The sequence below is a fragment of the Neodiprion virginianus genome, chromosome 3 (assembly GCF_021901495.1).
Source record: "Neodiprion virginianus isolate iyNeoVirg1 chromosome 3, iyNeoVirg1.1, whole genome shotgun sequence".
In the NCBI taxonomy this organism is placed as follows: Eukaryota; Metazoa; Arthropoda; class Insecta; order Hymenoptera; family Diprionidae; genus Neodiprion; species Neodiprion virginianus.
The window spans coordinates 1940200-1957035 of NC_060879.1; the positions used below are offsets into that span (position 1 = coordinate 1940200).

At 37.5% G+C, this 16836-nt stretch overlaps 2 protein-coding genes across 4 annotated transcripts in view; one reads left to right on the forward strand and one right to left on the reverse strand.

Annotated features, from left to right (window-relative positions):
- Positions 1-16836, reverse strand: part of LOC124299790 (endoribonuclease ZC3H12A-like) — a 34436-nt gene that overhangs the window by 16464 nt on the left and 1136 nt on the right. The gene's annotated exons all lie outside the window — the stretch shown is intronic.
- Positions 44-14674, forward strand: LOC124299800 (uncharacterized). 3 transcript variants are annotated; one of them, XM_046753172.1, is made up of 2 exons: positions 44-135; positions 14245-14674. In XM_046753172.1, the coding sequence occupies exons 1-2, from the start codon at positions 74-76 to the stop codon at positions 14585-14587; spliced, it is 405 nt and encodes a 134-aa protein (XP_046609128.1). In that variant the 5' UTR covers positions 44-73; the 3' UTR covers positions 14588-14674. The 3 variants fall into 3 exon arrangements, 1 of the variants encoding a protein (XP_046609128.1); XR_006907070.1 differs by lacking the exon at positions 44-135 and adding an exon at positions 9012-9069; XR_006907069.1 differs by lacking the exon at positions 44-135 and adding an exon at positions 13418-13508.

A 16836-nucleotide genomic window follows, 5' to 3' on the forward strand; every position in this document is an offset into this window, starting at 1 on the left:
TGCCAACTGCACTCTTCGATGCGCCCAGCCCCCACTTTAAAATGAATTCTAAAGAAATTCTTAACCACGAAGCATGCGGACAGACGAGGTGGAAGAAAGTCGTCCGATCGCCCACGCGGATCTGAACCACGATTTGTAAGTTGAAAAATAAGAAAACACACCCGAGGCAACCTGCATCCGTTCGTTCCTTCTTTTCGTTCGTCCGCCTACGTTTCGCGTGCGCGTATGTACGCGATATTATAATATTATTATACACAGCCGAAACCTCCTCTCGAAGCGTCTCGCGCGTCCCAGATAACGCATTTCATTATAATATACAGTCTAGACTACGGAATATATTACAATAAAAATTCCTCCGCATACGTATATACGCAATATACATACGTCCATACGTACGAAAATAAGCCGACCGACGATGCGGCGATCAGAAACCGCTGCTCTGCACTCGCGCACGGCGATTATTATTTAATGGAACAGGCGTCGTCATTTTTTGTCTCTGTTATACACTACACGCTGATCGATCAAGCCACGTGCGCAATTGTCCGCCATATTCAAAATTAACCGAGATCTTCGTGATGTATAACAGAGTATTTTCGTTGTGCGCAGACGGATTTTATCGTTTCTTATCCTCATCCCGCAGTCGACAATTATACGATATTAAATCATGGCTTGGTGATTTCTTTCTTTCTTTTTTTTTCTATTTTACAAGAGTAGATACGTGGATTAATTAAAAAAAAATAAAAAAATTCAAGTCTCAATCAATTATCTCTATCCTCTTCATACTTTCAAAATATCGCAATATACCACGTGTCTCCTCTTGATTTCTGAAATCCCTGCAGCGTTTGCCTTTCCGTTATCTTTTTTTATCAATTTGAATAAGAAAAGACAAATTTCTTTGATCGCGTACGGCACAAACTCATCGAGAATGATCCTGGCGCACGTATTTCGTGACAATATCGTGAAAGATGAGCGGAGAGTGAGAAATAAGGCCGTTGAAACGGTCAGACGCCACAGGAGACGAACGTCACCGCGAGGCGAGTTAGCCGGCGGTGTTCGGTCACCAAGGAGCCGACTGACCAATCGACAACGGGGACGCTTGAGATCCGGGTGTGGAGGGTGGGGCGGTCGGGAGACCCGGACACCCGACGGACGGAGAGGAGAAAAGAGAAGAAAAGAGACGAGAAGAGAGGTCTGCACGGAGAGTTGAACTGCGTAGAGTGCGGATGCCACCTGCCCGCCGCCGCCGCCGTGTTCGAACAAGAAGAGACGGACGGACGGTCAAAGACCCGCGGTCGAATACCGCCGCGGCATTTTCTTCTCCGTCTCTTTCTATTTCCACGCGTATAACCCGCGGGAAGGTTGCGGAGGAAATATTTCGATCTTGGAACTCCGTCCGCCGTTGCGCGTTTCGTTTTGAAAGTATTTTGACCACCTATTTTCGTCACATTAACCCAAATACGACGATCAGCTGATCGGACCGCCCCGCGCCATCTTGTTCGGCTATAGGCTCGAGTCTCGGTACCTATTCGGTTTTATTGGCTTATGGTCGCCAACCCGCTTGGGAACGAATATCCGGTAAAATCTCGCGGGCCAGTTTTAGCGACTAAGCATTTCGAATTCCATATAAATCATGTGATTTGCCACACGAGTCGCGGGAGATTGCCCGATTCGAGAAATTGTATGCTTCCTGTGCCTCGCGCACTCAATTCGCGTATAAATGGATACCAAATACCGTTTGGGGAAAGAAACGGTGAATTGCAAATGCAGATGGAGATGGAGCGAATGTTTCACTTCCTGTTCCGTATGTCGGTACATACCCCGCGGGATTTACTTCATGTTTCTCCCTCTCTCTCTCTCTCTCTCTTTCTCTCTTTCTCTTTCTCTCGGGCATGTTGTAGGTACACATATATGCATAGTATATAAGGCAAATCGCGTGTAATCGATGAAATTTCACGAGCTTGGCAAGATAGGCTGGCAGGCAGGCAGGTACAGCAGCCTGTTATACCTATGAGATGTATGCACAAGAGAGAGCTGCGGATTCTGGATCTCGCGCTCTCTGATCGTTCGCTGGTAGAGAAAGAGAAAGATATACCGAAGCCGGATACTTAATATTTTACCCACTTTCGGAGTCTCTCTAAGATTGTGCAATTTCATTTTTTACGTTCAACAATCAATTCGTTCTCTGATTTCTTAAACGCAAGCGAAGTGAATTACATATCTTATTATTAACCACGGCATACTGCAGAATTGTATACAACAGATGAAGAAATGAACTTTCGTACGCCAACGACGTAATTGCGTGTAATAATTCGGGGATCGACGTATATCGTGGGGAAGCCAAGTGAATCAGGCTAATCGTTATATTATTCGCTAAGCGATTCGTCACGTGGGGAATACGATTGCTAATTAATTTGTTTCCCAGAAAAAAAAATAATTTATTAGCAATATAATACAACGACGTTACAGGAGTAGCCATTTTATAATTTTTTTTTAATGTTTCTTTACGGAAAATCCGCAACTTCAGTTACGCGTGCGGGTGTATAATTAACGCACCGGTAAATTTACATACACATAACTTTTACCTACACATATATATTTACATACGTATAATATATATTGTGTATTCTTGCACCGTGGCAAGAATCATAATCACGTCGTAAATACTATACATATATATGTTCAAGATATGAATGAACAAATAAAAATTGGAAATTACCATGTTATTTACGCAAAAAATTCCATTCTCGGTAGAAATAAAAAAAAAAAAAAAAGAAGAAGAAGCAGAGAAAAAAAAACATTTTCATACATCACGCTGTGCAGCTCCGCAGAATTTCAATTATGATTGCAATTCATTTGCCAATTAAAAAATTATACACGTATCTATATACCTATGCAATTTGTTTCTATACCGCGTTCTCACAAAACAATGTAATAATCGTAGAGAATTAATTTTTTCAAGTATCGGTTTTTATCCCCTCCCATCGTCAAGGATAATCCGATACGGGAAACACTTGCATTGATAGAAAAAAATTAACGCGTATTATTTATAACGTGTCACGAACGTACAACTACGTGCGTTTGTTATACTTATATACCTGTGTATGTAAATATAAGCGACACGTGTAATATATAATTCCTATGTCGGGCAATCTGACCCGCAGGTTGCATCACATTTCTATAACGCATGACATGCATATATGGTGTGTGTTACATCGCTTTTGTATATTATTTCGAATGATTATTCATCTTACCTATGCGAATATCTTACATGTACAATATGTATGTATAGGTAGGTATATATATATATATATATATATATATAAATTTGTAAAAGATATTACGAATATAAAATACGGTAAATATTATCTAAAGTTCTTATATTCGATTACACCTGTTACATATTCCTTTTTTTCTATTTCCTTCCGATTCCCGATTTAGAAATTCTATAAACATGAAATAAATATGTATGTCTACGTACGGGGTATTCCACGTCAAATTATCAGCCCACGTACCTCACCCTCTTCGAATTTAATCATTTTTCAGTACGATGTTCCTACCGACCCAAAAGTTGTCGGAATTTATTTTCAAAGTTTTTTACCCACCGGTGAAGTTTGAAAAAAATCGAAAAACCAATTACTAAAACGCCATTTCTAATGATCTGAAAAAATTCCCACACATTAAAAATTGCGTTTTCATAATTGGTTTCGCAATTTTGTATAAACTTCACCAGTGGCTGAAATAAATCTGAACAAAAAAAAAAAAAAAATATGATCGGAATCGAAGGAGGCGACGTACACGTGCTACTTATTTGACGCGGAATGTTCCATACATACATCGGTGTCTGCTGTAGTCTAACGCGCATGCGCTGCAACCTGAGAGCAGTTGTTCGCCAGGGTGACCAACCGTCGTAAATTTAGACGATTACTGCAGTTCGCCGTCATGTCAACGTAACCTAAGAAATTTTTCACAGTTATCGGTGCCGAGGACAACTTCCAGCGACAAATGTCAAAATTTTTTAGGTTACGTTCACGATGGTTGGTCACCCTGACAAACGACTCCTTTTATATGTATGGGTAATTTTAATCGCGGGAATAAAAAGCATCGCGATGATCATCGAACGCAGCTGCAAGTCCATACATGATGCAGGCGGTTGTGCAGATCGGCGTCGATCTCGTGGGCGTTTGAAATACGAAGGCGATCAGGGTTGTAAAAGCAGGCAGCGTGTAATACGCGGAGTGTAAGGAAGGCGGGAAAAGGCGTTGCTCCATTTCTTATTATTATACCTATACCTGTTTGCGAATCTTTCTTTAGGACGGCTGCGGATCGGCAGCAACCGCAACTGCACGGTATTATGCGCACGTGTATAAGGCATTCCATGCCAAATCGACCTGGCCTGACCCTAGACCTCTCCGATTTGGCTCGCGATTTTTCAAATGATTCTTTTCGCTGTCAAAGACGCTAATTTTTCAGTCATGGAAATGTCGGTTATGTAAATTTTTCAACTTTGGGCCGAGATGTTTTTAGTTTCGAGCTTTCTCGAAAGGTACATTTTTTAAAATTGGAAAGAAGAGTCATTTTACCGTGTGAGCGATAGCTCGAACATATTCATACGTAACGCAAGGTCTTTCAGAATTATTTCAGATTTTTCAATCGCGTCGATGATCAATACGGTGGTTTTCAAAAACTGTAGCCAAACAAACTCGATTCGAAAAATTGGTGGGTGGGAGGGATTAATACATTCGAGAGTCAAATCGGAGAGGTCAAGCGTCAGACCCATTTGCCCGATTTGTCATGGAATACCCCGTACACGCGTATAGACAGAGTGTTTATAACACACGTTCCATAAAACAAAATTAAAGGTTTACGTACGATATTATACCTGACGTAACTATATAATAAGAAATATATGCATAAAAAAAAAAAGCGTATAAAATAAACCGAAAAATAAACAAATTCAATCTCATATCTTACGTAATGTCATTAAATACGTGTCTCTGTGTGATATGCAATATAAACGCGGATGCTGCACGTGAACATGCATGTGTGTAAATATTATCACATCTGTGTATAACCTATAACGATAAACGCGGTAGTCATCGACCGTCATCGACAGCCAAAGATCAGAGATCGACAGTACCTGTAATGCATACCGATCCAACAGCCGACGGGTCGGTACGCGTGTAGCGTATAATCGTATATATACATATATATACCGTGTAGAATACAGACACGATACACGGCACGGATATATACAAATAGCCCGCAACGGAGAAAGGTTTCTTCTACCCGCAGAAGCAAAATCTGATAGCTAATGCCGCGGGATGATGCCGACGCTGCAGGTAGCCGAGTTCCATGCACTTTCGCAATAAACCGATATTTACGTACTACTGTTTCTTGGATGTATTGCGTTACATTGACGCACGCTTATCGGGACACTTGTTGTTACAGATAATGCAAATTGCGATGCTAATTAACGCGATAAGATCAGCCTTACGTTTGGTATATTGGATAACGTCGAGGCGAACATGATTGAAAATGGTCAAACGGCGAGAAAATTAAAATTCATCGACACATCTGCTTACATATTTTCTTACCGATGTGAAATATATTTTATGAATATATGTATCGCATAGTTGTAACTTTAGAATTCTATTCTCGGTCGGTTGACGATTCTCTCTTTTTTCTCGTCCGAGTTCTTTGCGCAAAAAAACTGTTTAAATTTTAAATTAAAAAGAATCGTAAAAAAATTAGACAGTCGATTGATCGATGAATAAAAATTTTACTACGGATCGCGGATGGGAAAAAAAAAAGAAGAAAAACAAGGAAAGAGGATCTGCAAGAGGTTTTAAATAAAAATTAGCGTGGGCTGCGAAATGTATTATACGTAGCCACGATATATAATAATAATAATAATAATAACAACAACAACAACAACAACAACAACAACAACAATAATAATAATAATAATAATATTTACAACGGACCTTAGACATTGGGCACATAATCTCTTGTACATGCCGGAGAGATTGAAGATAAATAAATGTGAATAGATACGTAAGTATTTATATATATATATGTGTATGTGTGTGTGTAAATACAGGTATATATGTATGTGTAATAAGACGGACGGATGCAAGCAACATCCTTGATTGTGACCCAGAGCCTCGAGCCAGAGAGTAAAGAGGTCCGGTGAAAGATATCCTCGACTCTGACCTACTCTCGCATATTATATGTATACCTATGTATGTATGTACAATGTGCATGCATAGCATGTATGTCGAGTTACGCGTGGGTTACACAGTCAGCTGTGCAACGCTGTGTATGAATGCATGCGCGTGTTATATTATATTTTGTGCATAGCGAGCCTGCAACTGCATCGTCGTACAATCGAGAGAAGAGAAGTCTTATCACACGTGTAAGAATTCTGGGATGTTGAAAGAGAAGAAAATAAAAGAAGCAAGAAAAAAAAAAAAAAAACATTTATAAAAGTAAAATAAAATCCAAACGTAACGAATATTATTGCGGAATTTTCGAAATTCAATTTCGCAAACTTTTTTTTACTCGCAATATGCGTGTATATGCATGCGTAGTGTAAATGTTGATGAGCAGAAATAATACAACCGTTGTATATACTTCAGGATTTTTTCAATCGACGAAGACTCTCTAATTGCCACGATGATCCATCCGGCCGTCTAATTTTTTTCATTATTCCTCTACTTTGTAACTAATTTAATACATATAATTATGCGAGTGTGCGCGTGTGTGTGTAACGAGCAATCGTGCAGAGTTTTTGTTATACTCGTGAAATTTTTTTTTTTTTTTTTTTTTTTTTACCGTACAAATACCGAATGATTTATATTACATGAGCGTGTTACACAACGTTTGTCAGATTCATCGTTTATATCCTCAGGGTTAGAGGCGTTTGCAGCAGGCGGACAATGGATCGTCGTCTAATCGATTGATAATCATCGCGGATACCGCGGTTAGTGGTACGGTTTTTATTTTTTACTTTGTTTATTCGAATAACTCGAATATACGATGTCATTTTTTGCATTAAATGTGTGTATATATATATATATATATATATGTATACGTGCGGCGCAAGCATAATGGAATGATTTATTCCTCGTATATATTATACATTACATATACGTACGTACAAGTCCTTGCAGCGTTCTATATAATATTATATTTATACACGCAATGCCCGAGAATATATTAATCATGATTTGCGGCCAAATCGTGAATCGTGAATCGTGAATCGTGCGTACTTTGTACGATTCTTTTATTTCACGTATGAGTGTGGTATACGAAGTACGCAGGCATATACATACACAAGTATAACGCATGCTAATATAACATATCCTGATCGTCCAGCATCGTAAATCATCCTCTCCGCCCATAAACCTCGCGTTAAATACGTCGCACGTGTATACATATACACACATATATATATGTAATCACCGAATTTTTACACACATACATGTATGTTGGATATTATTTTACTCTACCGAAGAACAATTATACAATCGTTTCGTAGATAAAACACATGTTAAACAATAAAATACTAGCACTAGCGACAAGCTGGACGTGTACGGAGTTGTATTAAATTTTTTTTATTATTTTTTTTTTTTCTTCCTTTCAAGTATAAAACGTATATTTAACATGCAATTAGGCTTTTTAAATTCCGTTTCGACTAATAATCTTTACGTCATGTATACGTGTATTGTATTATTATTATTATTATACATCTTACGCTGTTACGACCGATAAATGCTTATCGCCATTGGTATTAGTTCGTATGCGAAGAAAGAAAAAGAAAAAAAAACTAAGCAATAAGAAAATGTACGATTTTATTCAACGTTATCACGGTATATATATATATATATATATATATGTATACACTTAAATACAATGACGGTTTCGCGTTATCTCAAAACTTCAGATTTCTCTCAATCAGAGGCAGCTGACTAATGGTACGTATAAATGTATATATAATTGCGCAAAATTCGAGTTGGAAGAAAGGAAAATGTAAATAAATATAAAACAAATGGAGAAACTGTTGCAGAGACTGACTATTGGGTTAAGGATAATGATAACCATGTTGATAAGGAAATTACGTATATCTGCTACTCGTATACGTGTAATACTATTTGCACCTACATGTATAATTTATATTATAATAATACATTGATATTAGTATATAATACGTGCATTGTGTTATCTTGATCCTGCATCGTGACTTATAGCCAAGAGAACTTACGATCTTTCTGCTCCATTTGATCTTGTCGGAGAAGCCAGAATGTAGTAAAAAAAAGGTTGTAAAAAATTCAAAAGTCAAAAAAACATAATTAAAAAAAAAAATAAATAAATAAATAAAAAAGAACGGATTAGAAACAAGCCAAACAAACGGTAAAAAATCTGTTCAACCGTCCGTCGATGATATCCTGTATTATATACACATACCTATGTAATATATTGTTATTGCCATTAAATCTGTACATACGTATATTATATACATCTGCCTGTAAGGACGATAATGATAATGACGATAATAATTTGCCGATGACGAACGAAGGTTGACCGGTTTTATTTTCGGCAAATTTCATTCAAGAAGATATTGAAACGTATATATGTATATTTATGTACAATTGTATAACTTATCCGTGCGGCGGTGATTCTACATAATAAGTATTACGTGTATAGGCGTGTATGTGTGTGTGTGTGCGTGTGTGTATGCAGAGTCTATCTGTAGGTGCGTAATGATAATGATTATGATGATGATGATTATGACGATACGCGAGTGTGGACCCGAAGCCGAATGGAAAGACGCAAAGGCGCCGATCATTGAACGACTTCCGGGCAAGCCGAGAGGAGAAGAGAGGCTGGATGATGGAAACCGGTTCCATTCGACGATATCGAGACGACGCGAGACGGGAACGAAAGACGAGGAGACGCTCTCAAAGATCGCCTCGAGCTGATCCTCTCTTCTCCTCTACTCTCCTCTGAGGAAACTATCGCCGCGTTTTTGGGCAACGGGCTGAGTGATGTGAAACCTGCATGAAGGAGGTATAACAAGGTGATTTTAGGGATTAAGAGGATGCTGTACGGTCGGTGTTTACCGACCGAGCAAAACGTCACATCGCATTGCGTGTAGAATTGCGATGATTGCGGCATATTCGCATCAGCGACGATGCGATTGGCTTCGACGATATTGGAAGTAGGGGACATTTTACTCGGTCGGTAAACACCGAACGTAGTATACTTCTAACGCTATTACGTCCCGACTTCACGATCGCAGCGGACGAGTGGCCGTTTTCGTTTAGGCATTAAAAACGCGCGGTTGTTTTCGCACCGATTTCACCTGCACTGATTTCCCCTTCGTGCAATAAACAACCTTGCATACACCGCGATGTTCGGGTTCACGGTTTCGAATCTCTTAACCGTCCATAATCTCAACTGTCTTCACACGATTCTCAACTGTCGTGTTAAACAGGACGAATTAGATCCTTCTTTACCTTTAAATTCAATTACAGATCCGCGCTTTAAATTCGATCTCAACGATTACCTCAATCGTTGTACCCTGATGATTTCATTGCTGTAATATTCTTACTGCAGTTGTTTTAACGCCGCAAATATAACAGATCCTTGCAATTTTCGCCGATTTTATTAATCAATTCCTTCATACTTGCAGTGATGCAAGTTATTTTTTATACACTCGATTAATGTACATGTTTTCGTAACAAAATACATTTAGACGATTGTTTTTAGATTTTCTTTTCTCCGTCGTTGTCATTTTTCTTTTTTTATTACTTTCTTTCATTTCCGAAGCAAAGAACTTTTTCTCTTACATTTAGAACCAATACCACACGCACATACATGCGTATAGATGTAAATGCACACATACATCGGTGTGTATGTATAATGTAAGTCAAACGGGGCGCCGCATGGAAACTTTCTTACACGATTCTGCTGTGGCATGATGGCACCAGCAGGGAAATCGAAGTTTCACTTCAACGATTCGCGGTGTGACCGTACGGACTAACGATTTCCTTCCTACGAACGATGAGAGTTTAATTATCATTGCGGAAGCTGCCGAGGATGCGGATTAAGGTCATGTAGCAATCCTACCCTTACCGACCGAGCTCAACTGTAAACTTTTTGGTCCCGGAAATGCGGGAAATGTAGAAACGTTAACACGTGTCGAAAAACCACACATTTTTTTCCGCTACGAAAGAGCATCTTTTACGTTCACTTGTTTTATTTAGTTTTCTCGGTCTTTAAGGGTAGGACACTGCTACACGACCTTGAATAACGACGTTATAAATTATCGCCGCAAACGCACAATTAATATACCCAATTTTATCACAGACTGTAATATAAATTGCAGAAGTGTAAATTAATAATAATTGTATAAATTCATTTCACGAACGAATATCTTTTACCAATCGATTAATTCTGCAACGTGTTATTATTATTCTTGATGTAAAAAAACAAAAATTTTCTGGTTCATTCGTGCAGGTATTTTATCACACTATTTGCATTACCTTTATTGGGTATATAAATATGCTATATATATATATATATATATATATATATATATATATATATATATAGCATATAGCTCGTCCAATATGTAAATATATACATATATATATACGACTTATGTGATATGATAATTCTTCTCTATACGCTCGATTGATTCGTTATATACACATAGAATAATATAATATGCCTGATCGGTATGTAGATTGTTATACACTGACTTGTTATAAATAGGTAGACGTAGTCGATACACGTAATTTATCATTATCGCAATATTTTCTTTTTCTTCCGTTGTTGTTGTTGTTTTTTTTCTCTCCTTTCTTGCAGAACTTCTATATACAAATAACACACACACATACCTGTACAGGTATAATCTATAATGTAACATTCAACGGCTTTACAAACGACAGTAATGAAGTCACAGCCATATCGGGAGCTCCGACCTCCCATACGATCGAACGACAACGTCGAGTATATATTTACACTGACAATTATGATTTTGTCTAAATTTTACGAAAAAAAAAACCTTAAATAAATACATAAAATCGACTTGCGCTGCCTCTAAATCTTGAGTAAAAAATTTTTTCGCGTGCAGGCATTATTTTTTCGTCATTCCGAATCGTTTTTTCACTACCACTTTTTTTCGAAAAAAATAATGATTTTTTTGAATCACCCTAGTGTGTATGTATTAATATACATGTAATATGATTATCGATCGTTGATCGATACGCACCTTTGCATATCCATACAATATACATGATATAATTGTCATTTATGACGCGCGGGTCTCGATTTCTTTATAAAGTATACGTGTATATACATTGTATATATGCGTACAACTGTACGGCTACCGCCGTGCTTGCAGAGAAACCGAAGATATGTATGAGATCCGGGATCTGTGACATTTGGCGACAACTTATTACTTACCGCGCTCACGCCGCGACACTTGCTTTTACATGCGAATATATATATATATATATGTATATATATATTCGTGTAATACATCCATACCGTGTACAATCGATTAAGGAAATAACCCCGTGATAATATATGGTGTCTATATATATAAATATATATACATTGATTTATTTATTTATTTATGTGTTGTGTCAGCGTATATTATCGCTCGGATCAACGTGTATGCAATGCGATATAAACTTAATATCCCCTCACCCCCCTCAAAATTACTACTACTCGAGCGATAATTTCTAAGACTGCGTGAACATAAACATTGTCGAAAGGTAAATCAGACAGGATAATTATAAAATGGACGATACGCAGCATAGGATTATTCATACGATTAAAGTGAGTAGTGGCAAAACTACATCTGTAAACAATGAAACGTGAATAAACAATCGACTAATGACTAAGTAATGGAATAACAGTTTAAAAACGTGATTTGAATCGATATTTCGAATAAGAATAATTGAAAATCGCGTAGGTAAAATACGCGTACAAAATTCATTCGATAATTTCTGGTAAAAACTTTATATTTTTTAAATACTATACGATTAAACGGAATGCCTGCATGGGATTGAAAAGAGAAAGAAAAAAAAAAAAAGCAGGAATAAATGGAATTCAAAATTTTATCATAATTTGAAGATCGAAGATACCAGCGATAAAAGGAAGAAGAAAGAAAGAAAAAATGTTTGCGAGATCTTATATATATAGCCTTACATGTGTTTTATACACGATTTTACACGATTATATTTTCTTCTCTGAAATTTTGTGCACATCTTTGAACCTGAACCGCAAATTATTAGATCCTACGTTTAAACGACAGAAAAATTACCAAAAAAAAAAAAAGACTTACGTACATTATGAATTTTTTCAGGCATAAAATTAAATAGACACATAAATAGTAACTGTAATTTGTATAATGAGCCTGCAGATTTGCGTAACACATCGTATTATACACGATACGTTATTATATATTTAAACTTTGGCGTCGGTTAGGTATCGAATTTCATTCACAAAACTCGTGACTATGATACATTACAATCCTTTTTTTTTCATGTCCCTTACAAAACGTTCGACGCGTTATTTTATACGGGTGAATGAGAATTATCATCGATAAAGATTTTTTTTTCAACAATATTTTATTATCTTCAGATGAGAGAATATATTATATATTGTACATTTTATTAATACGCGTATAACGTTCAACAAGTTACACCTCTGTGCAATCGATATAATAATTAAATATAACAGACACTGCACATAAATAAATAATTAAGCAATAATAAATTTCGCGGTAAAATTTTTTATAATTATCCCTGTTTCCCCATATTGCGAAAAAAAAACCCAAATATCACATTAATCCCTGTTATACACCATGTATATATTATACGTATACCGCAGATTGTAAAATAAAAATTCAATCGGCGTAAATAAACTGAATATTCATATAATAAATTATGCATGCGTAGGTATTCTATTTTTAAGTACGCGATATGTTACAGGACAAGTGTAATACATACACATATTTATCATATATACGTGTACACGCGTACACCCTGTATCAAATTACTATTCCTCCTGGTCTCTGAATTCATCTTTATCATCTCGTTTATTTTTCTTTCCAATTCATTTCCTGCTTTCTAGGCTGAATTTTTTCTAAGCTGATTTTTTATTCCCTCCCTCCCGTTGAATCTCAAATCGAGAATCTGTCAACGTTAACGCGTCAAAGCTTCGGGAACGAGCTTTCGTAGCGCGGCAACGACGCGAGGCCGAATCGTCACTATTTTTACCCCAAAGTCAAACCGTAAACCGGACGTCGTACGAAGGCGCTAAAAGATTCGACACACTAATTATACACGTAGGTATACATGCATAACGCAGTTTGTTTATTCGGGACAAGGAGAAGACGAGGTGGTGCAGAATTTCGACGATAAACTCTTTCGCCGTTGAGGTATTTCTACGATCGCGATATCACGCTGAAACGATGAAGCGGGACGGCGAAAGTAAGGAAAAACGATAATCGAAGATAATTGCGTGAAAAAAATTATCGACCGTAAAGAAAATTTTTTTGTTAAAACAAAATACGAAAGTAAAATATATACGTATGGTATATACGTATATCCAGTACTTTTCACACACTTTTTTCAACGATCTGTATAATTTGTAATACGCGTTGTGACGTAAGACAAAAGCAACATGGCGTCGCGCCGGTCGAACAGCTGATCATCGTTTCGATCGCAGAGTACGCGGCGAAAACTTCGTAGAAATCGTCAAGACTTTCGTTTTCTTCACGTCAAGTAATTGACGTACAGAGTGAAACGCGCGGTGAAAGATGAAAAAAGAACACAACAGCAACAAAGAAACTATATATTTTATAATTAAATACACAAGCCGGTCGGTCGATTTTGTTGACAATTATTATACGTATGTATCTAAGCTTCGACTCGACCAAATGATGACTCGCAGTATAAACAGCCCAGTTCGAATGTTATAATTAAACTACCCAATAATGTTCTTCGAGGTTTAATAATTTATTAAAGAAATAGGCAGCAAGATAGAATAAGAAGGAAAAACCGGCAGGAAAGTAATAAATATAAGGTTAAATCGCCGAGAGAGAGAGAGAAAATCGAGTAGAGAGAATGATCGTTGCAAGGCGCGTTAACCGCTCGTAAACCTTTAAATAGAATATGTATATATATATATTCTTGCAGGCACACGCATAAATGGTCTGCATTACAGGTCGTATACTCTCTTGGAAGCCTGGGCGAAAACGGCGAAGACCAAGAAGAAGAACAAGAAGAAGATGAAGAAGAAGAAGAAGAAGAAGAAGAAGAAGAAGAAGAAGGAGAAAAATGATATTGCCGACTCTCATCTTCGGATAGGAAGACGGAGATTTTACGATGTTGTAATTACGCATTTACATCTGCCCATCGTAGGCATTCCGCTTTGCAGCGTTCGCTTCTTCGTCTTCTTATTCCTCTTCTTCTTCTCGCTCGCGTTTACTGCACAGCAAAACTGCAGCCCCGAAGAAATCTCGAAGAAAACGATTATCGTGTTCAGTGAAACGAAGCATCAGGAATAGAACTACACCTCTGTATATAATAATATAGAATAAAATTTTCCAGCTCCTTTTTTGTCACTGATCTCGATTTCTAATCGACGAAATATATTTCCGATGTACGTATTTATTATTGTTATTATTTTTGTTGTTTTCGTTGTTATTATACTGGGTATAACGATGGTTTCCTCGAATTTAATCTACCTGCGTCGATGTTATTCGTGGGGAATTCCCGTGGCGGAAAAAATGGTCGCTTCCGAGATTTGCGTATGAAACGATTTAAATAACCTTTGGTTTATCCCGCCCAGCTACGACATATAATAATTAAAACATCTGTCACTGATTTACTCCTGGTTTTTTTTTATTTTTTGCTTACGTTATGTTTATACATCTTCTTCTATTTCGCTTCCTGCAGAACTTTGTTAAACTCGTTTATACGGCGTTTCTTTTACGAGTTTGACTATGTATTTCATTCCCGCGGTTATTATACATTCGTCAGTTTCGAAGAAGAAATACCGGAAAGTGATTCGAATTATTAGAGGTATTGTAGGTTTCTCGGAAATACGATTTACACATTTTTAAAAAAAAAATAACAGCGATTATACTTTCAAGTAATGAACAGACCGGTATCTCATTTCTACGATGCGTAACCCGTGTATATTTATTATTATACATCACACGCGCGCGTTGTATAATACGCAACGCGTATATAAATACATCGATTATTTACCATTCGACTGTACGTATAAGGATTCTTCATTAACACGGCTATTAGAAAATACATCCTGAATTGTAATTCTGGCAATATATGTATCGTATGATATAACATAGATGTAACAAGGATGTACGCAAACAGGCTGTGAATTATTACGCTGCGCGTGAAAACCGTCAAAATTGTATTACCGAAATTTTGACGCGCGTTTGAAACGAAAATAAATTTTTTTTTTTTTTTTTGACTTCGGAACACTCTGATCTAAATTTTACGGTACGTAAAACACCCGTCTTTAATCCTTTTCTATGTCTAACTATAAAAATGGTTTTGGTATGCCTCCTAGAACAACGTAACTCCGGCCTGTTTCCTTTCGTACGTTTTTTAACATCAGGTTGTTTATACCGTTCCCATTAAATGTATACTACGCGAAATTAATCGCGGTTCATCGGGGAGTTTCGCACCGTGTACCTCGGCACTTATGCGATTAACGCACGTGTTAGTTGTATATACATATATTTATAGCCTAGCTGCGTTGTCGAAAGGACACGGAAGTGGCCAAATGACGTACGAATGACGTCAGTCGGATCGGTCAACTGGCTGGCAGAGTTTCTGAAGGTTAATCTATGGCGAACGGATGGATAACTTAATACATTATAACCTATTATATCTTTGTACAATAAAAGTGACAGTTTTTTTTTATTTTTTTTAATTTTGAACATTTTTTTAACAAACAATTGAACCTGCGACAAAATACGTGTACTGAAACTGTAGAAAAAAAAAAAAGTAATGCTTCGCAGCCCTTGCGGGAGGGTTTAGGATTGAGATGAAAATCTGTGCTTTGAAGGAAACTTTGATTGATTGATTTATTTATTTATTTATTGATTAGTTTGTTTGTTTGTTTGTTTGTTTGTTTGTTTATTTATTTCCCATCAATCTGCGGGGCGGTCAAGTCAGAATTCGATATAGTCTAATTAAAAAAAAATCTATCCTAGTACACGCATGTACCGCATCTACGCGTAAGATATACGTGAAGGCACCAGCAGCAGCAACAGCGTGGAAATATACGCGAGAGACAAACAGACGCGGCCATGTTTACGTGGAAGGTGCGGCCACAGCCTAATAACCCGAATGAAACCGGACACACGCGCTTCGCACGGTTAGAGAGTGAATTAAGTACAAGCAGCACCGAAGAGGGAGGAGGGGGAGGGAGGCAGGAGCGGCATGCACGCGTGTATCCGTGCCGAATGTGTCTGCACCGCGAGTGTCACGTTCAATGCGCATACTCACGCATGTAACATGATGTATGCATGTGCCTGAAATACCGCGCGAGCTGATAAAAAACAAATGAAGTAAGAAGATGGAGAGAGAGAGAGAGAGAGAGAGAGAGAGAAAGGAATACGCAATAATTATTCGAAGGTGGTTTTCGACGAAGTCTGTAGGCCGCCTTTTTTAACAATGTGTGTCAATGCCTCCGAATACACGCGGATACGACGACGCGTAGGTGTGCGACCACTCGGTTTTATTATACACACGTGTGGAGAAGTGGTTACGTTATACCAGT

What these genes read in the sequence shown, in the direction of transcription:
- LOC124299800 (XM_046753172.1), top strand. Translation starts at nt 74, where the DNA reads ATGCGGACAGACGAGGTGGAAGAAAGTCGTCCGATCGCCCACGCGGAT. An exon ending in GCGGATCTGAACCACGATTT is followed by an intron (nt 136 to 14,244) that starts GTAAGTTGAAAA and finishes TCTGCATTACAG; the next exon opens with GTCGTATACTCTCTTGGAAG.